General features: G+C 52.4%; 3 protein-coding genes across 11 annotated transcripts in view; 2 read left to right on the top strand and 1 right to left on the bottom strand.

Moving 5' to 3' along the window:
- Nucleotides 1–22,855, top strand: part of Hras (HRas proto-oncogene, GTPase) — a 79,928-nt gene that overhangs the window by 54,806 nt on the left and 2,267 nt on the right. The window lies entirely within an intron of this gene.
- Lmntd2 (lamin tail domain containing 2) lies at nt 1,058–5,246 on the top strand. Its single transcript, XM_051145631.1, has 13 exons — nt 1,058–1,492; nt 1,581–1,733; nt 1,920–2,031; nt 2,115–2,270; nt 2,560–2,631; nt 2,729–2,817; nt 3,152–3,426; nt 3,627–3,717; nt 3,833–4,022; nt 4,103–4,222; nt 4,315–4,520; nt 4,681–4,924; nt 5,000–5,246. Exons 1-13 carry the CDS (start codon nt 1,305–1,307, stop codon nt 5,129–5,131), a joined length of 2,028 nt encoding a protein of 675 aa, XP_051001588.1. The 5' UTR covers nt 1,058–1,304; the 3' UTR covers nt 5,132–5,246.
- On the bottom strand, nt 5,154–21,539 carry Lrrc56 (leucine rich repeat containing 56). Of its 5 annotated transcripts, none has more exons than XM_051145613.1 (13): nt 20,874–21,013; nt 19,865–19,935; nt 18,244–18,419; nt 17,092–17,179; nt 15,665–15,725; nt 10,123–10,219; nt 9,846–10,046; nt 9,156–9,339; nt 8,508–8,669; nt 8,362–8,426; nt 7,991–8,127; nt 7,643–7,782; nt 5,154–5,798 (listed from the first exon to the last, which is right to left on the bottom strand). In XM_051145613.1, exons 3-13 carry the CDS (start codon nt 18,412–18,414, stop codon nt 5,503–5,505), a joined length of 1,602 nt encoding a protein of 533 aa, XP_051001570.1. In that variant the 5' UTR covers nt 18,415–18,419; nt 19,865–19,935; nt 20,874–21,013; the 3' UTR covers nt 5,154–5,502. The 5 variants fall into 5 exon arrangements, with proteins under 5 accessions (XP_051001570.1, XP_051001571.1, XP_051001567.1 ...); XM_051145614.1 differs by having other exon boundaries at nt 20,777–20,986; XM_051145610.1 differs by lacking the exon at nt 19,865–19,935 and having other exon boundaries at nt 20,874–21,539.

Genomic DNA, 22,855 nt, shown 5'->3' with positions numbered 1-22,855 from the left:
TTGGTGGGGGAGGGGATCGTCCCTGAGGCTGCCTGGGACAAAGACCCTTGGGTCTTTGTTTGAAGCTCCATCCTCTCCCCTCCCCCAGTGAGCCCATTGCCCTCCAGAGCAGCCCGTCTCTCCCTGAAGCGGGCCCCTTCAACGTCTTAGCTGTTGTTCCAGTGGGCTAAATGAAGCCAGTCCAGCAGCGCCATGTGCTCTGCCCCAATCACAGAAAGCTCTGGGAGGAGGGGGTTCCCATGCCCCTGTGGCCACAAGGAAGCAGATTTAGAAACATGAGGCTATGGAAGCGACGCGGTAGAAGGAGCCTTCTGGGCCTCACTTCCATTCTGAGGCAGAAGCAGCATTTCCCAGGGTTCACTAGTGGAACCACCATTGGGGAAAGCCCAGGGGTATGGAGATAGACATAGCTAGATAATGTTCCCAAGGGTTAGGTAGATGGCTGTCAGACACAGGCTTCCTTGTTGACTACAGTTAGCAGAGCCACTACAGTCTCTCATCACCGTCCTCAACTGCCCCCCTAATCAGCTCACCTCCTCAGGACCATTACATCCTCAAGACACCTACACATCTGCTGCTACTAATACTACTACAACTACACACACACACACACACACACACACACACACACACACACACAGAGTTCCCTCCCACGACACCACTGTTTCCCAGTACCAGCCTATCACTCCTGGCTGGGGTTGGGGTCTGTATAGTTCCTTGGGCTTCAGCTTAGCTGGGTGGGTAGTAGTCACCTTGCTTACATATCCAAACCACACTGACCCAGAGTACACTCAAGGCCCTGGGCTGCCCTGTCTCCCTGGAGGCTTCTAGTAACAGACACCCTCCCCCTCAGGTGCAGAAATCCATGGCAACAGGATAGAATGCTTCCCTCTCTAGGCCTTCTGTGGGTTTAGGCCTCAGGTGAGTGTGGGGGTGAGCTCCTGGGCTGGAGGGACATGAATAAGGGTTACAGGCAAAAGGGTAGCGCCTCTGATCTTAGTTCTAGGCTGAGGTCAAGTAGGACAAAGAGGAGAGAGCAGGGAATACAATGTACATACTGAGGACATGCTGCCTGGGGCGTGGTGACCTGCTGTCCTGGCCTGAAACATACGCATGAGGCCGTTCATGTGACCAGCAGTCCTATGATGTCCTATTGGGTAGACACATGAGTAGGCCTCTTCAGAGAGAACTGGCAAGTGCTGTCTGGGCTTCTCTGACACACAAAGAGAGTGTCATGAGGTTCCCACCCCTGGGACACCGGGCAGACTCCATCCTTCCTCCTTCCTTTCCAGCTCCTGACCAACATGGCCCCTAATTCTTGCCAGGAGTCTGAAGATGAGCAGGTGTCGTCAGCTCCAGCAGGTGGAAAGGCAGACAGCAGTGACTTAGGGTCCCCAGTTGGCACACCTATGGACACAGAGACTCCTTCGCGTTCTCAGAGCACTAAGCCCTACAGTACATCCACACCAAGGGCCTACTCTATCGGGCAGCAGTAAGGAGGCAGGGGGTGGGGCAGCCTCCTGGTCTGGGCCAGCCAAAGGGGCCAGGCCTGATCCAACCGCAGGGAACTGGAATTGCAGGTTATCCCCTGAAAGCCTGGACCCGGGTACTCTGAAGCTGCTATGGGAACAAAGAGAACTAGAGATCCAAGCACTCCGGTGGGCTATCCAGAACCGCCAGGATACCCGAGACTACTATATCCTGCAGGAGGTGGCAGGGATTCCCCCCGAGCGGTCAGTGCAAACCCCTCAGTCCTACCTGCTGTAGCTCCCTGTCCCTGGAGCATGTAGACCCCTTGCCCAGACCTGCTAGGGTTTAAGCTGCCCTGGACTGCGATAATATGTACCTTCAGGGCTTGGTGACAGTGAGGCCTGCTTCACTGCTGACCTACTCTCAGGGATCCTTGCCTGACCCAGAAGTACTGAGATTGCCCCTCCTACCAGGAGCTCCAAAAGTCAAGATAAATTCCTGCAGAACCAGGTCCAGAAGCTTACCCTGGAGCTGAAAGCGCAGAAGGAACAAGCTCAGCTGGTGAGGGGGGGGGGCGGGAGCAGGTTGGTCTGGGAAGGTAGGGCTGCTGGAGGCCTCTCTTACTGGCAGACACTCTTCATCAGGAGAAAGAGCACTTGGAGGAGAAACTGCAGCAGAACCTTTGTGCGATGCAACAGCTGGAGGCTGAGCTGCAGTCGTTCCAGAAATCATGTCTTCTACAGCTAGCCCGGTCCTCTTGGGTGGGACGCATGCTGAGGTCTCAGACTGGCAGCGTGGAGGTGAGTTTGGGCTTCTGGCCTGATACCTCTCAGGTGCCCTCCCCAACATTCCTTGGGCAGCTAGGATACTTCTTGAGGCAGGTGTCTCTCCTGGGGCTCTTGGCCTGCCTGAAAACCTGTCTCTCTTGGGATTCCTCCACAAGGAGGGATATGGCCAGCAGTCCTCTCCTCATCTAGTACACAAAGTGCTGTTAAGGTCAAAAGTGAGAGGCCCTGGGGGGCAGTGGGGGTGGGGAGAGGCCTCTGTTCTCAAGCTCCCTGTGAGCTAGTCTGTGCTTCTTTCTTGCAGGTGGTCACTGCAGAGGTTCTAAGGGACCCCAGTGACTCTTCTGACTATGCTGAGGTTCCCATTGGTGGGGAGGTGAGCAAGGCTTGCCACAGGAAGCATTCTACATAGATGACGAGGCCGCTGAAACCCTGCAAGGTGAGAGAGCCACGATCCTCTTATTTCCCGCCAGGGTTTCCGCTTGGAGGATGTAGATTGGAACAGCATTGCCCACCGATATCCCAACCTCTTCTCCAACATGAGTTTCCAATCGGATCAAAAGTAACTGCATTGGACAGGGAGTCCCCAGGGGTCAGGGGAAGGGAGGACTTGACTTGACAGAAGTGCACCAGTTCTTACTGTGTCCTTAAGTGTCCCGAGCCAAGTCATGAAACTCCTGCAAGTCTCAGCTATGAAACATAATATGTAGAATGGCTTCAGGACAAGGGGAGGAGGTCTAAGGTCATTAATTTATCATGAGCTGAGTCTGACTCCTGAGTTCCTAGAACACACACACAAAACAGGGTGCCCATTGCCTTGGGGAGGCTGGCTGGGGTTGGGAACATGGGGCCTGGGTCTAGGAGCCAAAGCAGCCAGTGAACACATATGGTCCCAGGCTGCCCCAACCACACCCGTCCTACGAAACGGATGGCCGGGACTCGGAGTACACCACCAAGCACACAGAGAAGCCTGGCAAGGTCCTGGAGTGGAGCACATTGCCTTCGATGGACACCAGCAGCTCAGAGGGTTTTGACTCTGACACCAGCAGCTGCCAGGTTGTTCTGCGTTCTGGAGCAAAGAAGGTGACAGGCCACCCTCCCCAGGAAACAGACTTAACTTCTTCTGAGCAGATGCAGGAATGGGCTAGGAGCTACAGTGGACACAAGGAAGGTGAAGTTGGGTGCATCTCCCTATCTCCCTTTCACCCTTTAGCAACCGTTGACCTCTGCCCAAGGTCCTTCAGTCCCCAGGGTGTGGCTGCTTCATCCCTGCTGCTGTTTCCCTATGATGCAGACCCCTGGTCTGGCCTCCTGGGGAACTGCCCACGGGACTCTTGTGTTCTCCCTCCCCTAAAGGACTTCTTTTTCTAGATCTTCATAAGAGCTGCTCACCCTCGTTTAGCAAGACTGTTCTGGAACCCTATGTGGACCTTCCCCACCAATATGCAAGGCCCCAGTTGAAGTGAGGGCTGCCCAGCCATGAGCACACCAGAAAAAGCGGGAAGCTCTGCATGATGGGTGGTTTGCTGGGTGGATGGGTCCCTCCTTCCCTACTCAGCATTCTTTTCTGGGTCCAGCCCACTTGGTTGCTGCTTAAAGATTGCTGCGGTCAGCCACCGAGAGAAGTTCATCCGTATCCTCAACCAGTCATGGGTAGAGACAGTTGACCTAGGCGGCTTTGTTCTGCAACAGCTTGTGAGGGATTACCCCGTGTGCATGTACCGCTTCCCGCCGGCTACTCTGCTAGCCCCGCAGCACCACATCACGGTGAGCCCTGCTGCCTGCCAGCCTACACTGCCTTGCCCCAGCCCACACTGTTCCTTACTTGGTACCTGGCTTTTCCCTAGGTATGGGGTGAAGGAACCAGCAAGACCAAGAAGCAGCTGCCACTGTTCTCAGGCCAGGACTCCTTCCAATTCCAATCCAGCCGAGGCTGTGTGACGGTGCTAGTCAACCCCCATGGCCAGGTCAGTGCTGATCCCCAGCCAAGGAGCTGAGGAGCCAGCTGGTCTCACCAGGTTAGAGTGAATTGAACAGCACACCCTGATGGTTTTGCCAGGTCCTCAGTGAGCATCAAGCTGCACCTTGTGTGTCCCTGGGCTCGAAGATCTTCACAGACAACACTGACTGGTCCATTGACCGCTTCCCGCTCTCAGAGTGTGAGCCCTGTGTTGATGCTGGTGAACAGCGGCGTCATCGTCACCATCCTTCGTCTCCACACAAAGGCTCGGCAAGGGGTGCAGGGGCCAGGCGCAAAAAGCCAGGGTAGGCACAAGTTCCTGAGTCTACCTCACAAAACCTGTCCCTTATTTCCCTAGGCATAGCCTTGGACAGGACTACTACCCTGGCCCATACTATCTTGCATTATGCCCACCTTTGCCCAGAATTGAGTAGAATATTCCTTGGGTCCCTGTCACATCTCTAGGCCAGGTGTTCGCCAGCAACGGCTCTCCAGCACTAGCAGACCGAAGACCTCAGGACCTCTTCGCCCCACAGAGACCCAGGATATCTTGCCACTCCTGAGCACCCAAAAGCTCCTACCCCCTGGGGAAGTTCCTGCACAGCAGGAAGGCATGAAGGCTGAGACATCAGAGCTCCTGCCTGTGATCCCAGAGTGTTCAAGAGTCTGTCTCCAGGACTCGCTGGGCAGGCTGGAGCACAAAGTCCAGGTGAGCATGATGCTGTAGCGCCAGGTTCTCTGCTCTGCCATTCCAGTGGTTCTTAGGCCCCAGTGTTTTCTGCAGGTATGCCGGAAAAGCGTGGACCTAAGTTGCCCCATGGTGGCCCTGTCAGTACAGAGCACAGCCGAGAGCAAATATGGCTTCCGCTTCCTCTGCTGCCCTCCCATCACCGAGGAACTGTGCCGGCGGTTGTAAGGCAGCCGGGCCAGGCAGGCAGTGCCAGCTGTATAGTTTATTGAACCAACTGTTGCTTACAAAGTAAAGCACATTTCTGCACACCTGAGAGTCAAAGTGATTTGCTTGGCTTTTACAGAGGGTATATGGTGTCCCAAGAGAAAGGACTGCCCCACACAAGGAAACCTGCAAATCCACCCAGGATGGTTGTGTTCTTTGGAGGCCTAGGATAAGCAGGCTCAGAACTCAGGCCACATAGGTGACCCAGACTCTTGGGACATACAAAGAGCCCAGCCCCAGCTCTAACCTCTTCAGCTTTGGCCCTACCTAGGCCAAGAGATCTCAGCAAGGGGAGGTTACACTAAGGAAGAGAATGGGCTGGGGGTTAGGGTTCAAGTGATGAAGGCAGTGGAGGCCTGGGGAGCAGGCTTTGGGTCTGAGCATCCCTGGGCTCGATGGCTGGGGCCTGAGGACATCTCCAGGGCTCTCAGGGTCGTCACTGCAGCCAACCTCTCACCCAGGACAGACCCCTCACCCAGGCTAGGCCTCAAGCTGCCCAGGACTCTAAGCCTACGTCCTCTGAAGGGCAGGTCTGCAGATTTCCCTGAGGAGCTGATGCCTGACTCAGGTGGCATTGGGTACTTCGGGGGAGAAGGGATTAGGTGAAAGCCTGATGTCTTGGAAAGTTCTAAAAAGCAAGGAAGAAAACAGCATGTCAGGACCTTTTGGATAAGGTGGGGGAGTGTTAGTTGCTGCCCATCCATAATGGTGCCCATCTATAACGTTGTGAGATGGTGGCAGGCTGGGGGAAGTCCAACCGCAGGTCAAGAGTTGCAGTGTCCTTTGGGGTACCTACAGGTGGCAGTATCCCTGTCCCACTAGGTACTTCCCTTTGTCCTGCTTCATCTGCTTCCCAGAGAAAATAGGCTTCAGTCCTGGGGCTAGCTTTAGGGCAGTGGTTCTCAGCTGTGGGTTGTGACACCCTTAGGGGTTACATACCAAATAATCCTGCATATCAGATAGTTACATTATGATTCGTAACAGTAGCTAAATTACAGTAATGAAGTTGCAATGAAAATAATTTTATGGCTGGGTGTGGTGGTGCATGCCTTTAATCCCAGCACTCGGGAGGCAGAGGCAGGCAGATCGCTGTGAGTTCGAGGCCAGCCTGGTTTACAAAGCAACAAAAATGAAAAAAGAAAAAGAAAATGATTTTATGGTTGGGGGGTCACCAGAGCATGAGGAACCGCATTAAAGGGGTGCAGCATTAGGAGGGTTGAGAACCACTGCTCTTGGGCATACAAAGTGCCCATGAGGCCTGGGCTCTGGGGGTCATCTGGCGGCTCCAGCCAGTTCTCACTCTCTCTCCCCTTCCCCTCTCTCTCTTTGGTTTTTTGAGACAGGGTTTCTCTGTGTAGCCTTGGCTGTCCTGGACTCGCTTTGTAGACCAGGCTGGCCTCGAACTCACAGCGATCCGCCTGCCTCTGCCTCCCAAATGCTGGGATTAAAGATGTTCAACCAGTTCTTAAACTTCTGTAATGCTGTGAGGTAGGTGGCTAGGGTCACCCAGTGGCTTCTAAGCCTGACATCTGTAGCAGGAGGTCCAGCACCATTCCAGTCAACTCTTCTGATGGTTGCCTTCCTACTGTCCTTTTTTTTTTTTTTTTTGGTTTTCTCGAGACAGGGTTTCTCTGTGTAGCCTTGGCCATCCTGGACTCACTTTGTAGACCAGGCTGGCCTCGAACTCACAGCGATCTGCCTGCCTCTGCCTCCCGAGTGCTGGGATTAAAGGCGTGCGCCACCACGCCCGGCTTCTTCCTACTGTCCTTTAATGTGTGCAGTTCTTGTCCACTGGGTGGCCAGCTGTTGATCCTGTGTTACTCTCAGGGCCCTCTTCCTGCCCACTGCCCCACACACCAGCCAGACTATAGAGGGCTAAAAGTACGGTTGTTTGGTCACTGACAACTTTGTACTTTTGCTCTTTTTGCTCTTTCTAAGGCTTATCCACTATTGCTGGGTAAAGGTCTCTTCAGCAGCAGTCACTTTGGCTCCCTTGAAAAGGATGCTGCCTGGCTTAATTCTGCATCCCTGTGCTAGGTCAGTCCTGCCTGGGCTGAAGTCACTGAATGCTCCTAACCTTCTTTGCCTTGGTCTCCTGGTGGTTCTGTTGGCTACTTTCCTGCTCCTGGATTCTGCTAGTTTCTCCTGAGAACTGGTGTCTGCTTCTGGATACCATGAAGCTCCCAACAGGTGCTTGTCTCTAAACTTGCCCTGGATCCTTTTGTGGAATGCCTCCCTCTCTCGTTTATTAGCCCTTGAGGTATCATGGTGTCAAGGAAGAGTTCAGATTGAACCTGCTCTAGGTTATAAAACCCACCCCCCCACCCCCACTTTGCCAAGAAGGGGACAGTCTTATGCATCTCCTTCCAGCGCCTGGCAAAGGAAGGGGGTGAACTATCCTATGCCGCTCTGAGGTGGGGACATCCATACCCAGGTAAGGGATAAGGTTATTCTTAGGCTCTGAGGTAGTACCTGAGACCACGTGTGGAGGGGTTAGGGAAGTCTTTGGTCCAGTCTGGTCTTCCTGTTCTTCAGAAGCCGCCTGTGGGTCCTGGGATGCGACCTGAGCAGGTCTTTCTGGCTGGAACTCCAGCTTTCTGTGGAGAAGGGGACTGAGGTGGGGAGAAGGGAGAGCTCCAACCATGTCTGTTTCAGAACTAGGCCCAAATGGCCACCACACTGGGCTGGATCACTGGCCTGTGGCTCCTTTGGCCATCTTGAGGGACCAGTGGCTGCTCAGCCAAGGAAACTTCTAGCCCAGATCACCCCACACCAAAAAGGACAAAGGGTGGTAGGGCTGGCAGGAAGAGGGGGACCAACCGCAGGCCAGTGTCCCTCCAGGCCCGAAGCCCAGTCATGGCCAGGTCACAGCTTTCTTCAGGGTCAGGCCTTGGGGTGGAGGGACTGGTGGCCAGATCTTGCCTATGTGGGGGCAGCTGCTCCAGGGGTGCCCATTCCTAGGGAGGGAAAGGGCTGGTGTAGGGACCCTGACCCTGGAATAGGAGGGCCAGAGCATGGGCATGCCAGTAGTCCTGGACACTGATACAGTGGGGGCAGCTCTGAGTGGTGGTCCAATTCAGGGGAAGGACTCTGGATAATGGTCTATTGTGGGATATGGGTAATAGGAAATGGTCTACTTTGGGAAGGAAGGCTGCAGTCCTGGACTACTTTGGAGTGTGGGAAAGGCATACCTGGTACTGGTATCTACGTTCCCGTAGGCCTTTGGTGGGGTTCCCACAGAGAACTTGACCAGGACCTGAAGAAGAAGGTGTGGCTATGCCTGGTTTGGGGGTCAAGGTACTGCAGGGTCAGCTCTGGGTCAAATAGATTCAGTTACCATGGGTGAGGTTGCTGGCATGGTCTTCTGTGGCTGGGTTCTCAGAAAGCAGACCTTCAGGCAAGGGGCCCTCAGGGACCAGTAGGGACAAGGCCCATGGCTGGGTCTCAGGCACAGGCTTGGTTGAGTCAAGTTTCCAAATGTTGGCTCCATGGGGACAATCTGTCCAGGGTCAGAACCAGAGATCACTGGGCTCATGTTAGCAAGCATGCTTCCAACTCAGACCACAGAGCACAGCCCTGCCACTCAAGAAGCTGTGTGACCTAGGATGGCCTGTGATGGCTCCTTTTCCTTCCACAAAGACCCTCAGCCTCAGACCCTCCTCTCCCTCAACACAGGAAAGGGGAAGCCAGTGGCTGCTGCTCATGGGAATATCTTGACCTGGGTCAAATGTGCATGGTTCTAGGGACATAGGTCTGGGAAAGGGAACAAAATGCAGTCACCCAAATCTGAAAGGCCTGGGGAATGAGTGGAGGTCTTTTTTCCTGGGGTTGAAGGAAGCCTGTCCTCTTGGGGTACTGGTGGAGGCCTGTCTTCCTGAAGGGCTGGTGGTGGTCTCTTCTGGAGTCAGGGGCTGGGGCATAGTATCAGCGTCTATAGTAAGTGTCTGGCCTACCCAGGTCCATAGTAAGTGCCTGTCTGGCCTACCCAGTCGAGGGAGGAGAATGTCAAGCACGTTGCCTTCCTTGATGGCCTCCTTCACCATCAGCCAGTCCTGGTTCAGCTTCTGGGGAGCAGGCAGGTTGGTGCATGTGGTAGGTACATCATCTAGGATGTGGAGCTGAGGGATGAGCTTCTTTACTTCTGCCCTGTAGTTATAGTCCTGGGGTACCTATAGGGTAGAGCCAAGGGGACAGCAGACCTGGGTCTAGTAGGCCCTGTAGGCCAACTGCTTCCTGGGGCTCCCTCTTCCAGACTACTATGGTACAGAACAGAGGAGACAGGGTAATGATACTGTCTTATCATACTGAAGCCTAGGGACTGGGCTTTCATCCTCTCAGAATGTGTGCCCTCATCCTCAATGCTCATAGCCGAGGGTCAGAGAAGCCCTCTAGCATGTGGAGCTCATCATGGGTCAACACCAACCAGCAGCTATTGAGGTGAACAGTGAGCTTGGAGCATGTGTGATCTTTGTGGGGTGCATGTGGATTCACCTGCTATGAAGAAGCTTGCCTATGCTTGAGTTTTTCCAAACAGAGTTAGGCTACTTAGGCTTCCAGTGACAGAAGAGATAGAGCTCACAGAGAACAAACCAGAAGATGCATGTGGGCACAAGAGGTCTCCATTTTGTGGGGGCTCCTCCTAAGCATATGCTGACTGGGTGTTCAGCACACACACCTTTTTGGGAGGGCCAGGATCTGGCTTCAGGCACACCAGATTCCCCTCCAGTGTGAGCGTGGCCAACCGTGGGCACAGCTGCAGGAACCGCATCTGCCCTAGGTCCTCTACATTGTTGCCCTCAAGGTCCAGCACCTCCAGCTGCTCGAGCAGGCACAGTGGGCTCAGGTCCGAGATGTTGTTGTAGGAGACATAAAGTTCCTGAGGACCACAGAAGGGATCTCAGCTGGGGTCTGCCCTGGTCGCCTTTCCTTGCCCTCAAACGCTACAGACTTACCTTCAGTGCCAAGAAGGAACCAATGCCATCCAAGTCAGTCAAGCCACAGCGAGCCAGCCACAGCACCTGCAGGTGGCCCAGAGAAGTGCCCAGGTCTCTGCAGAAGACAGGCAGAGTGGTGTGATGGTTAATCTTCAGTGCCAACTTGATTGGACTTAGAATCACTTAGGAGACACATTTGGAGCATGTGTCTGTGAAGGCATTTCCAGAAAGGGTTAACTGAGGAGGGAGGCTGCGCCCTGAATGTGGGTGGCATCTCCTCAAGGGCAGGGATCCTAATGGGGGAAAGGAGCCGGTCAGCTGATTGCTGGCACCCCCTTTTCTCTGTTGTTTTGTTTTTTCGAGACAGGGTTTCTTTTGTAGTCCTGGCTGTCCTGGACTTGCTTTGTAGACCAGGCTAGCCTTGAACTCACAGAGATTCCCCCTGCCTCTGCCTCAAGAGTGCTGGGATCAAAGGCGTGTGCCACCACGCCCGGTTTCTTCTCTGTTTTTTAATCTGCTCAGATGTGAGCAAGCTTCCACTTCCACAAACATGAGCTGCTCCTGCTGCCGTGTCTTCCCTGCCATATGCTGTGTCCCCTAAATCATGAGCCAAATAAGCCTCTCCTCCCTCAAGGTGCTTCTTGCCACAGCAGTGACAGTAAAAAGTGACTACTATACGTGGTCAGTGCTGCCATGGGGTTGAGGGGTCTCTCCTTAGCTGACACAGGCCAATGCCATGCTACCACCCACTCTGGCTGTCCGCAGGTACAGGGATAGTTGTGACTTGCCTGCGGTAGGCTCCACCTGATGGGGTCCAGAGAACCCTGCTCCCGTCTTTCCCTGCTGTAGCATCCTGAGTATAGTTTAAATGTGTTCCTGGAGAGCCTGTCTGTGGGCACAGCGGTCCCTGGAGTGTTGGGGGCCCTTTCCAAACATGCTGAGTGTCCAGCACCCACACCTTGCTGGAAGATCCAGGGGCAAGCCTGAGACATACAAGACTGTCCCTGAGGAGCTGCCTTCAAGCTGCTGCTTTGGCCCAGCCCTTCTTGCTACTGTTGCAGTCCTCCTCTCTTACTGGCCTACTATACCCACAAGGCCTCTGTTCCTTGCAGTGTATGCAGATACTGTGTCTGAGGACCTGTCCTTGCTCTTTCTTGCTGTGATGCTCTTCCTGAGCACTGAACTGCTCTTTGCCACCTGACCTCAGGCTTCATGAGCTATCACTGTATCTCATGCCCTAATCCTTTTGGTAATGGCTCAGCCACCATGTAGCCCCTCTAGGCTTGTTTTCTGCTGTTGCTCTAGGCTGTACATTTACTTTAGTCTTTGTCCTTCAAGTTGTTAAGATTCAGCAATTACCCTGTTAGTTGCCTTAAATCACCATTTTCTTTTTAAAGTGTGTGTGTGTGTCTATGTGTGTGTTTGTGTGAGTATACAGCACATTTGTGCAGGTGCTCATGGAGGCTAGAAGAAGATATCAGATCCCTTGGGGTTAGAGTACCAGGTGGTTACAAGCCACCTGATGTGCACTGGAACTGAACCTAGGTCCTCTGAAGAGCAATACACACTCCTGCTGAGTCATCTCTCCAGAGCCCCCCTCCCCTTTTTGAGCTGTTCTCACTCTGTAGTCTAGGCTGGCCAGGAATTTGAGGCAGTTTTCCTGTTTCAGCCTTTTAATACAGGTGTGCATCACCACACCAGCAATCAAATGTCTGTTTACCCCTTGGATAGAATTTGTTTCTAGTGATTCTTTCCAGATTGGCTCACAGAGACTTCATCTCTTTTGCTTACAGAAATCTGCTGCTTCTGCTGGGATGGCCACTTGCTGGGGCATATGTCTTTGTCATGCTGTTTTCCTTCCAGTGAGGCCAGTGCTCCACTCTTTCTGCCTTGGAATGGTTTGTGGAAGGTTGAGGAGAGCCTTCCCCCCCCCCCACCTCCTTAAAAGCAATTTGCAGCTCGGCAGTGCCAGTGGCTGCGGTGGTAGTGCACACCTTTGATCCCAGCACTCAGGAGGCAGAGGCAGGCAGATCTCTGTGAATTCAGGGCCAGCCCAGTGTACATAGTGAGTTTGAGGACAATCAGGGCTCTGCCAAGAAACCCTGTCTCAAAAAAAATCAAACAAACAAAAAATCCAAAAAGCAATTGATCTTGTTTTTTTTTCCTTGATTGTCCTGGAGTCAGTTATGTTTCGGTTCTTTTCTAATTTTTGACAAGTTTCCTTTATTCTTCACATTTTTGTGTGTGTCCTACCATCTCAGTTCGCTTCTCTTTTGTTTGCTTGTTTTTTGTTGTTGTTTTTTTTTTTTTTTTTTTAGGACAAGGTTTCTCTTGGTATTGTAGCCTTGCCTGCCTTGGAACTCATCAGGCTAGCCTCAGACTCAAGGAGATCTGCCTGTCTCTGCCTCCCAAGCGCTAGGATTAAAGGTGTGCACCACCATGCCCGGCTATCTCACTTTACTTCTGTCAAGAGTCCAGATTCTCTGAGTTAGGTAGGACCCCTCTATCTGCCTCCATCTCTGATTCTTTTGTTTTTCATATTTATTTATTTATTTATTCTTTCTCTGCCTCACCCCCACCCCATCTCTCTCTGTGTATGTATGTGTATGTGTGCTCATGTGAATATTACACCATGGCATTCATGTGGAGGTTAGAGGACAATTTGCTGGAACTGGTTCTGTCTTTCCTTTGTGATCCTTTTACAAGAAGATTTACTTTTATTTGTGTGTATGTGTATTGTGTGAAGATATCCTGGCAGAACAGAAGAATGCTAGGCCTCTCCCTGGAGCTGGAGTTAAAGATGGTTACTAGCCATCTGACATGAGTGCTGGGAACCAGTTCGGTTCTTCTGGGAGAACAGCAGTGCTATCTCTCTCTTAGACTCTGTCACAGACAGTTCGTTTTAGTTTTATCACCCCTGTCTTTTGAGGCTCATATTGGTTTCCTGAGGGGTTGCCTTCAGTTTGCTTGTGGCTGAGGCAGTGTGTTGTTTTAGTCCATTCGTTTTCAGAGCTTGCCCACTTCTTGCAACCTGGAGCTCAGAATTTCATGCCTGGGCTGAGCTTCAAGAGAATCAGGCAACTTCCATTTCTTTTGGTGGACCACATATCCAGCTAAAAAAATGGATTCTTCTTGTTATAAAAAGAATAAGGATTAGGAAATACCCAACACTTGGGGAGGCAGAGGCAGGTGGACCTCTGTGAATTTGAGGCTAGCCTGGTCTACAAAGCAAGTCCAGGACAGCCAAGGCTACACAGAGAAACCCTGTCTCAAAAAAAGAAAGTATGAGGAAATAAGTGGATTGTGCTATACTTTGTAATAATAGGAAAACTATATAAAATTCTTAGAGTTTAAGGCAAAAAGCAAAACATATACCATTTGTAGAGTCTTGTAACAGAAAGAAAAGTCTAGATTTTTAAAAAAGACTTAACAAAGAGAATAGCCTGAGGTGGTGGCATAGCTCTACTGCAGTTCAAGAAGCCAAGGGAGACATCATGACCTCAGTTCAAGACTAGCTTGGGCAACCTAGAAAGACCTGAACACTTTAAACAAAACAAGCTGGGTGTGGTGGCTTATGCCTTTAATCCCAGCACTTGGGAGGCAGAGGCAGCTGGATCGCTCACTGTGAGTTTGAGGCCAGCCTGGTCTACAAAGTGAGTCCAGGACAGCTAGGGCTACACAGAGAAACCCTATCTAAAAAAAAAAAAAAAAAAAAAAAAGAGAATGAGGGACTGTATAGCAGCGTACACACATCATCTAAGTGCGAGGACGAGGAGGCAGGTTGATCCCAGGGGTTCACTAGCCAGCTTACTTAGTTGAAAGAGCAAGTTCTGGGTTTAAAGAGAGATCCTGTCTTACAAAATAATGTGGAGATAGAGGAAGACACTCAGTGTTGACCTCTGGCCTCCACAGGTATATACATGGATATATACCTGGATATACGTATGAACATGCACATACACCCCACCCCTACCACCACCACCACCATGAACAACAAACTGTAGGACTCTCAGGTTTAAGCCAAGTTGTTGTTTTGTTTTGTTTTCTAAGACAGTGTTTCTCTGTGTAGCCCTGGATGTCCTGGAGCTCACCAGGCTGGCCTCTAACTCACTGAGATCCACCTGCCTCTGCCTCCTGAGTACAGGGACTAAAGGCATGTGCCATCATGCCCAGCTCATCCTCAGTTTTATAACATACTTTTAAATCCAGCTCAAACCAGCTGGGGGTGGGGAGGATGTCTCTGTGAGTTTGAAGTCAGCCTGGTCTACAGAGTGAGCTCCAAGACAGCCAAAGCTACACAGAGAAACCCTGTCTCGAAAACAAATAACAACAAACAAACAAACAAACAAACAAACTGAGAGTGGAGGCATATCCTATCCTAGTACTTAAGAGGCTGAGGCAAGAGATCACCATGAATCTAAGTCTAACCTAAGCTACACAGATTCTAGGCTAGCGCCATGTCTCAAAGAATAAAAACATTAAAAAAACAAAACAAAAAAAAACTTGAAGAAAGTAAGAGCAAGAGGAGACAGTGTGTGTGTGTGTGTGTGTGTGTGTGTGTGTGTGTCTGTGTGTATGTACTGCTCTAGATAAAATTCCACGTATGACAGACAAGAACTCTACTAACCAATCTACACCCCACCTTCTTTCTAGAATTTTTTTTCTTTTCTTTTCTTTTTTTTGTTTGTTTGTTTGTTTTTTGTTTTTCAAGACAGGGTTTCTCTGTGTAGCCTTAGCTATCCTAGACTCACTTTGTAGACCAAGCTGGCCTCAAACTCAGAATGATCCTCCTGCCTCTGCCTCCCAAGTGCTGGGATTAAAGGCCTGCACCACCACGCCCGGCTTCTTTCTAGAATTTTGACTGGAATTTCACCCCTTACACCTCTAGGCTTGGGTCAGCAGCATCTTCACAAACACCTCTGCTCAAACTCCCAGCCTGCGGGTATTCTTGACTTTGTTCTCTCTAATCTAGAACCACAAGGTGCTCCCGTGTTCTGAGTGCTGTCTTTTAAGCTAGCTCCCGAGAACTCTGAGAACACTAAGCTTTCCTGACACTTCAGTCCCTGTTCAGCAGATATATGTTCTTCTGGATCTAGCCTCAAGTAGAGGGTCAGCTTGGAGGCAGCTCCTGCCTTCTCTTTTTTCTAGGGACACTTCCCTCTAGCTCCTGGCTCTATGGGTGTAGTTAATGCCTGGTATGAGCACCTTGACCTGGACCCCAGCTTTGGTTTCAGTATCACTCACATGGGGCAGGTGCCTCCCCATAAGCCTAAGAAACAGGTTCTTGCCTCTCTACAGGGTGCTAGAAACAGGAGCCACGGACTCCGAGATATTTGGAAGACGAAACACATGGAACGCACCCACAAAGGCTCTTACCCCTGAGGTCTCCCCTCCCCGCTTCCATGGAGCCCACACCTGAGTAAATGTCTGTAAAACCATTTGATGGCAGCCTTCACCCTCCAAGGTTCGACAGGGTGGATCAGAGTCTTGAGAGGAGGGGCAGCCTTCAGCAGCTGAGTTCCAGGCCCCAGCCCCTGCTTGCCCTAGACCAGGCTCTCACCTGAGGGAGCCCAGGCAGCTGTGGTTCAGCTTCAGTTGGATCAGGTTAGGGAGGTGCACTCCTGTGGGCCACAGGAAGGAGAGGTTGGCCTAGCCCCAACAGCCCTGCCCACCTCTTCGCAGTGCCTTCTGCTCCCTACATTCCCGAGAGACATGGACAGCTGAGTGGCTGTTCACAGGCCCACGGCCTCTTCTGGCTCACAGTGGGCCTGACTCTGTGGGTTCTCTGCAGGTTTTCTGAGCCTTCTCTTCCTTACAATGTGTGTCTGCATACCCTTTTATCCATGTATAGCCTGGCATGGGTAAAACAGGTGCAGAGAGTACACACACTGGTAAGGACTTGGCTTGAGAAGGGGAGCCACGCTGGTATACGTGAGGTGAACCCTGAGCATCTCCCCTCATTGGCCCCCAGGGCTGAAACATCCCCCACAGGTCTTTCAGCATTAGGTAACAAGTCTCAGGAATGTCCTGCTAGTGCCTTGTACAGCCTAAAGCTCCAGGAGAAGGTCCCCATTTTTAAAGCCTCTTAGGGTGAGATCCTGGCTCTCTGAGATAGAATCCCTGAATGATGAAAAAAGGGGTGTAGGGTGGCCTATAAATCTCCAAGGAGGAGCAGGTGACCCCTGATCTCACAGGTTCACAGAACTGCTACACTGAGTTGTCAAACACTTAAATGCCAAACTGAAAACCAAGCTAAGCAGGATGGAGAGGGTTTAACTTTACTTGTAATCAGAGAAAAGCAAACAAAATACACAACTATCCTGTATCTTTCCTGTTGGGATGGTGTTGGTGAAATTTGAACAAGGTCTGTGACATAGATAAGAGTGTGCTCTATCAGTGTCCTTTTCAGGCTTGGACCATTACACACAGAGTATTTAAGATAATGTTCTCTTAGGAAATAGGCACTAAAGCATTAAGGAACAAGAGGAACCCTGTCTTAAACAGATTGAGAAAACAAGTTTCTCAGGGATGTCTGTGTACAGCCATGAGAGAGAGAGAGAGAAAGAGAGAGAGAGAGAGAGAGAGAGAGAGAGAGAGAGAGAGAATAAATATTCTGAGGAAAGGTTACATGAGGGATCACTGTAACTTTTGGGGGGGGAATCAATGTAACTGTGTGTGTGTGTGTGTGTGTGTGTATGATCTGTGTGTATAAATTCAAATTATCTCTGGGAACACCTTGCATAAGAGCTTAATACCTTTGCTATTTTGCCACGCTGGTACTGGTATTTGGGTGTGGTCCCCCTGAAAAGTCATTTAGGAATAAAGACCCTGGGCTAAAACTTCTTAGTCTAAGGACCAATCTTAAGGAAAGAGACATTTAGCCCAAGGTGTTTGCTAGCTTGTCATTATACCCAGGAAATAAACTGGCTCATTGAAAGGTCAATCTGTGACAATCAAAGGGGCATGGGTGTGAACAGTGGCTCTCACCGAAGTTCCCCAGGCTGTTCTTACGGGTGTCCACACACATCTCCAGCACCCTCACCAGTTGGAGGTCATCTACCTGGGCCAGGGCCTGCTGCAGAAATTATCAGGTGTCATTCCCAGTTTTCTCCATGCTTTTGGCTGAGGACTCTGTAAAGGTGCCTACGGGAGCAGGTAGCAAGTATTCCCCTGCCTCATCCAGGTTGGGTTTGCTGTAACAGTTTGGCTGGTGGGTATGACATGAGCAGAGATGGTAATGGTTTGCCTGTCAGGAAGGAGTGCTGCCAGGGATGGGCCTGCACTTGGGATGCCAGTCTCCAGGTGAGACTTTCAAAACAGACCCCACAGTGCAGTTGGAGGCCAGAGTCCTGCTGAGCAGCATCCAGCCACAGCATGCCTGGACCAGAGGATACACAAAAACACTCATGCTGGAAGTCAAGGGGCCCTACTGGTCTCTATGTTCTTGTTGATGAACTAGGCAAAACCTTCCTGTGTGTGAAGTGCCAGCGTGGTCTCTCAGGACTCTGGGCCATACCTGCTATGACATCAACAGACACCTTGGGGAGCACATGCAGGCTAACCAGCTGTTCTGAGGAGGTCCTGGTTGATACCATCCACTGAGGTTCTCTCTTTCATTGTGACCAACCATAAGTAGGTTGCAAACTCTAAGCACTGGGAGCATCAGGGTTGCCCAGGTGGACTTTACAAAACCTTAGGATTCAGGGGTGAGGCACAACAATAGGTCTCACACTAGATTTGGAGGAAAGTCTTTACCTGCTGACAATACAGGCAGCATACCAAGGATAGACCCTACCTCAGGCAGCTTGAGAGGAGACTGAGGAACTCTAGCCTTGGGAAGTATGGACCACGGTCAGCTAGCTGCCCTTCCAGCATTCCCGTACACAACCTCCTAGTCTTCCCTGCTACAACATTACCTTATGAGTAAGGGGCTTCTTGTCTGCTTGAGCACAGGCCTCAGCCAATAGTTACAGAACCTTGGCCCAATAGTGCTTGTGTCAGTTGGGGTTGCTGGCAGGGACCATCAGGGTGGAAAGGTAGGTGGTACCTAGCAGAGGGAAAGCTAGCTATCAGCAGAAAGGGTGCCAGGATGTCACCTCATGCAGACCCACGGAGGAGCCTGAGGCCCCAAACACTTACCAGCCGAGCAGGGGATAGGTGCTGCTCCCTGCAGATATCCCCATGGCTGCCCAGTCTCTTGTTTTGTGGGCAGGGGTTCTTTAGGCCCTGCCAGCTCAGCTCTCGTACCCGGATACTAGCTGTGCTTGGCCGAGGTTCCTGGGATCCATCCCAGGCTGCGTCCATCCACATCCAACCTGTTAGGAGAGGCAGAGGGCCAAGTCTCCTGGTTTACAAGGCTCTAGTTCACAGCCATGGCCCACAAAGCCATTGGGTCAATTCTGACATCTTCCCACCTCCCAGCCTGATTTGGACTGAGGAGCCCTGGCAATCTTGGTCTAGATAACTGAACAGCACACATCCCCTTCCCTAGTGTCAGCTCAGATTTTCTGCTTGTGCTGATACCTTCCTTTTGCTTCTGTATTTTGAAAAAAAAAATATTTATTTACCCATTTTATAATTTTTGTATATGTGTATGTGTTAGTGTGTGTATATGTGTGTATGTACAGGTCAGAGGACAACTTTGGGTGCCATTTCTCAGGTGCCATCTTCCACTTGTTAAAATTTTTATTATTATTACTATCACTATTATTATTATTTATTATTATTATTATTTGGCCTTTTGGGGGGGTGGTTTCGAGACAGGGTTTCTCTGTGTAGCCTTGGCTGTCCTGGACTTGCTTTGTAGACCAGGCTGGCCTCGAACTCATAGCGATCCAACTGCCTCTGCCTCCCAAGTGCTGGGATTAAAGGCATGCACCACCACGCCCAGCCTGAGATAAAGTCTCTTAATAGTCTGGGGCTTACCAAGTAGGCTAAGCTGGCTTGCCCACAGGTCCCAGGTACTTGCTTGCCTTTTTCTCCCTAGTGCTGGAATTACAAACTCACACCATGATGCCTGGCATTTTATATATGGGTTCTGGGGATCAAATTTGGGTCTTTATGCTTGCAAAGCAAGCAGTTTATTGTCTGAGCTATCCCCTTAGCCCCTGGTTCTGTATTTGTTTCCCACAGTGCCCACACAAAGAGTACTGGCTCCATGCTTTGCCATCTGGGGCCTCACAAAGGTTGTGAGTTGGGGCTGGAAAGATAGTTCAGTGGTTAAGAGCACTTGCTGCTGTGTTTGATTCCTAGCATCCATACTGGGTGGCTCACAAATTCCTATAACCAAGGGATCAAGCTGGACAGTGGTGGCGCACGCCTTTAATCCCAGCACTCGGGAGGCAGAGGCAGGCGGATCACTGTGAGTTCGAGGACAGCCTGGTCTACAAAGTGAGTCCAGGACAGCCAAGGCTACACAGAGAAACCCTGTCTCAAAAAACCAAACCAAACCAACAACAACAAAACAAAACATAACCAAGGGATCAGATGCCCTCTTCTGACCTCTGAGAGCACTTGTTCTCTGTGCTACACAAACACACACAGAGGCACACCCATATATGATAAAGAATATTATTTTCAAGGCTGTGAGATTTAGGAGTACTGAACACGATGCCTGAAATGACCAGCAGCAGCTGTTACTGACAGTTCCCTGAGCTCCCCCAGACCCTGGCTATGGAACCTTCTTTGTTAATGGTCTCTAGTACAGGAGTGAGATGACAGACGTCCCTCCAGCCACCCGTTTTGTTGACTGAGGCCCCACCTGCAGGTAGCTGGCTCCTGCTGTAGTTCAAACATTCGGGCAAGGGTGCCACATGTGTCTACAGGTAACACCTGTAAGAGAGAGTTAGATTATCTTCCTGGCTAGGTCACCGTGCCCTGCAGCACCTGGGCTGAGCTGGCCAAGGTCACAGCACCCAGGTGCAGGAATGTGGGCTGTTAGCTGGGGGCCTGGTCCTGGACTCCCATTCTAGTGAGGGTGAGGTTCACATAAGGAAGAAGGCCCTCTGGGTAATACAGTATAAACAAAGACATGATCCAAATCCTCATCCAAATCCTCCTTCCACTCCTAAAGGGGATGGTTCTGAGTCATCTTCTGTAAGCCCATCACTCCTGAGCTCCTTCCCATACCTTTGGAGGTTTTTTTGGGGGCGAGGTTTTCTTGGTTTTCGAGACAGAGTTTCTCTGTGCAGCTTGGCTGTCCTGGACTCACTCTGTAGACCAGGCTGGCCTTGAACTCAACAGCGATCAGCCTGCCTCTGCCTCCCGAGTGCTGGGATGAGTGCTGGGATTAAAGGCGTACACCACCATGCCCGGCGTGTTTTGCCTTTTCGAGACAGGGTTTCTCTTTGTAGCCTTGGCTGGCCTTGAATTTACAGAGATCTGCCTGCCTCTGCCTCCCAAACGCTAGTATTAAAGGCTTGCGCTACCACCTTGGAGTTTTTTCAGGTCTCTACACCTCTGGTAGCAGGCTCATATACTGTTTCGCCTTAAAGATACAGAGGTCTAGGTTTGGCCCCTAGGGTTGGAGTGAGAACTCTTTCCTCTTGGTCATAGTCCCTGGCCTCCATCCAGGTTTGGCCAACCCCTAACTCCTGCACTTCCTGTCTTTCACAAATACATTTTTCTAATAAGAGTGACCCCCTTTCACCGCACTTCATGATTTATTGCTTACTCAGTCCAGTGTCTTGTCCCACAAGATGTGGGCCCCACTCCTCGGCCCAGGTTTCCCCTAGCACAAAGGACGTGGAGAGACGGCGCCAGGCTCTCACCTGAGGAGTAGGCCAGGGTGCCCAAGACTCGGGGCCCAGCCCTGGGACCCTCCAACACAGCGGTCGCTCTCTCAAGTGAGGGCTTTATTTTTTTTCCACCGCGGTGGGGTTGCGGCCCTGGCGCCATGGCAACGGAGGCGGGGCCTCATTTGAATACCCAAATATTCGTAAGCCCCGGGCATCCGGGCCTGCCTGAAGATGAGCCCCGCCCCCTAGCAACCGTTGCTGGGACACGCGGCAGATCCGGTAGGAGCGCTCTCTCGAGTAAAAGAGACTAGCTAGACCGCTGAACGCAGTGAAGACACCCACAGTGGTTTGGAGAGCCGCCAGTGAGGGGCTTCTGACCGGCTCTCAGTTATCTGCCTGCTGGCCCCATCGGCCGAGCCGAGCTCGCACCCGGGACAGCAAGTGAGCGCGCGCCCCCAGGCCTGCACCACCTGAGTAAAGCCCTGGCTGTTTTCTGATGAGGACGTGCTTACTCGTTTCTCTGAAATTTCAAAAAGTGTTGAAAACACGTCATTTGCATCTGACAGATGTATACCCTACTTGCTTGAGTGTGCGTGGAACACTTCATTTCGCCCCAATACCAACTTTTCTGACTTCCGGGGTCGTTCTTCAAATGGGACGCAGTATGAGTTGCTGCAGGGTTAGGACCTCGAGTTTGGGGGAGGCGGGGGTGGGGTGGGTGGGGGGTGGTTGGGAGGGTGGGACGGGTCTTCTCCAAACACTGCGAGCGCGGTGCTATGGGCCGACGCTGCTTCGGGAAGTGGCCTTGGCTCCACCTCGGCCTACGAGAACAGGCAGCTTGGGGTCCCGGCGGACTCTGTCTTCCCCGGATATCCCGCGTGCGCGGTGCTGACTGTCCCCGACGCCAGGTCCCCGTCGGAACGACCTTTCCGCTTTGTGGGTCTTGGGGCCTCTGGTGAAGCTACAGGGTGGGGGCTCTATGGCAGGCCCTGCGACGCAACCCGAGCGCACGCCAGTTTCTTTCCGGAGGAATTCCGGTTTCGGAAGCACCGTGTCTCACTCTCTCCTGCACCTCGGAACTAGGCGTCACTCGCTGAACGAAGCACCCAGGCGGCAACACTGCCCTCCTTGCCACTCCGGGAAGCCCCACTTAGCTGCGGCTTCTGACGGATGGGTTGCTCAGCCAACCACAACAGGTCGCGGTGAGGTGGCGTCCGACCAATCACCGGCCGTCTCGAGTTGACGGACGGGCGAGGGGCGGAGCGGGGCGGGGCGAGCGCGGACCCCGCCGAGTCCCTGCCATCCGCGCCCGGCGCCCGCAGCCCGAGCCGCACCCGCCGCGGACGGAGCCCATGCGCGGGCCTAGCCGGCGCCCGTCCGCGCCCCCGCCCTGCCCCGGCCCCGGCCCCGGGGGCAGTCGCGCCAGCAAGCGGTGAGTGCGGGCACGGGGTGGGGCTCGGGGCGCAGGTGATCGGTGCTTCCTCGCTCCTTTTGGCCCGGCAGCGTGCCTAGCGCCCGGCTGCCCGCCTCTGCGGCCCGGTCCGCCCTGCCTGTGGCCGCCCTCCCGGCGGGGCGCCGCCCGGGCCTCCGGAGTCTCTGCGCCCCGCGGCCATCACGCTCCGGCCTCGGGGCCACAAGGACACCCGCGTCGGGCCCCAACCAGGGCCTTCTGCTCCCAGCCACCCCTTGTGAGTCTTTCCCCGCAGTCACCTGCTTCCCACACCCTCAGCTGCCTTTTTTTTTTCCTGCTTGCTTAAGGCTCCCTGGCCCCTTGTAGAAGGTCTGTCTTAGTGGAGGGCAGGCTCCCTCTCTACCCACCCTTCCCCCGCTGCCGGGACCGCGCCTGGCATGCAGTAGGCGCTCAGTAAATACTTGTAGGTTGCACCCACATGCCGGCGGGCCGGAGCCGGTTGTAGGTTGGCATTGGCCTGCCTGGGCACGCTGAGGCCGCCGTGGCAGGACCTGTTTTTTGGGGGGTGGCCTCAGCCCTCAGGCGCCTCCAGTTGAGGCTTTCT

The sequence above is a fragment of the Acomys russatus genome, chromosome 5, assembly GCF_903995435.1.
Source record: "Acomys russatus chromosome 5, mAcoRus1.1, whole genome shotgun sequence".
NCBI lineage: Eukaryota > Metazoa > Chordata > Mammalia > Rodentia > Muridae > Acomys > Acomys russatus.
The sequence above is the reverse complement of the archived record's forward strand: the minus strand, read 5'-3'. Positions and strand labels throughout refer to the sequence as shown.

Excerpts from the sequence above, each read along its gene's own strand:
- Lmntd2 (XM_051145631.1), top strand. The coding sequence starts at position 1,305 with ATGGCCCCTAATTCTTGCCAGGAGTCTGAAGATGAGCAGGTGTCGTCA. Across the intron at positions 1,734-1,919 it reads GCAGGGATTCCCCCCGAGCG|TACTGAGATTGCCCCTCCTA; the intron begins GTCAGTGCAAAC and ends CTGACCCAGAAG. Across the intron at positions 3,718-3,832 it reads TATGCAAGGCCCCAGTTGAA|CCCACTTGGTTGCTGCTTAA; the intron begins GTGAGGGCTGCC and ends TTCTGGGTCCAG.
- Lrrc56 (XM_051145610.1), bottom strand. The coding sequence starts at position 21,000 with ATGGCGCCAGGGCCGCAACCCCACCGCGGTGGAAAAAAAATAAAGCCC. Across the intron at positions 18,420-20,873 it reads CACCCTGGCCTACTCCTCAG|GTTGGATGTGGATGGACGCA; the intron begins GTGAGAGCCTGG and ends CTCTCCTAACAG. Across the intron at positions 8,128-8,361 it reads AACGTAGATACCAGTACCAG|GAATGGGCACCCCTGGAGCA; the intron begins GTATGCCTTTCC and ends TTCCCTCCCTAG.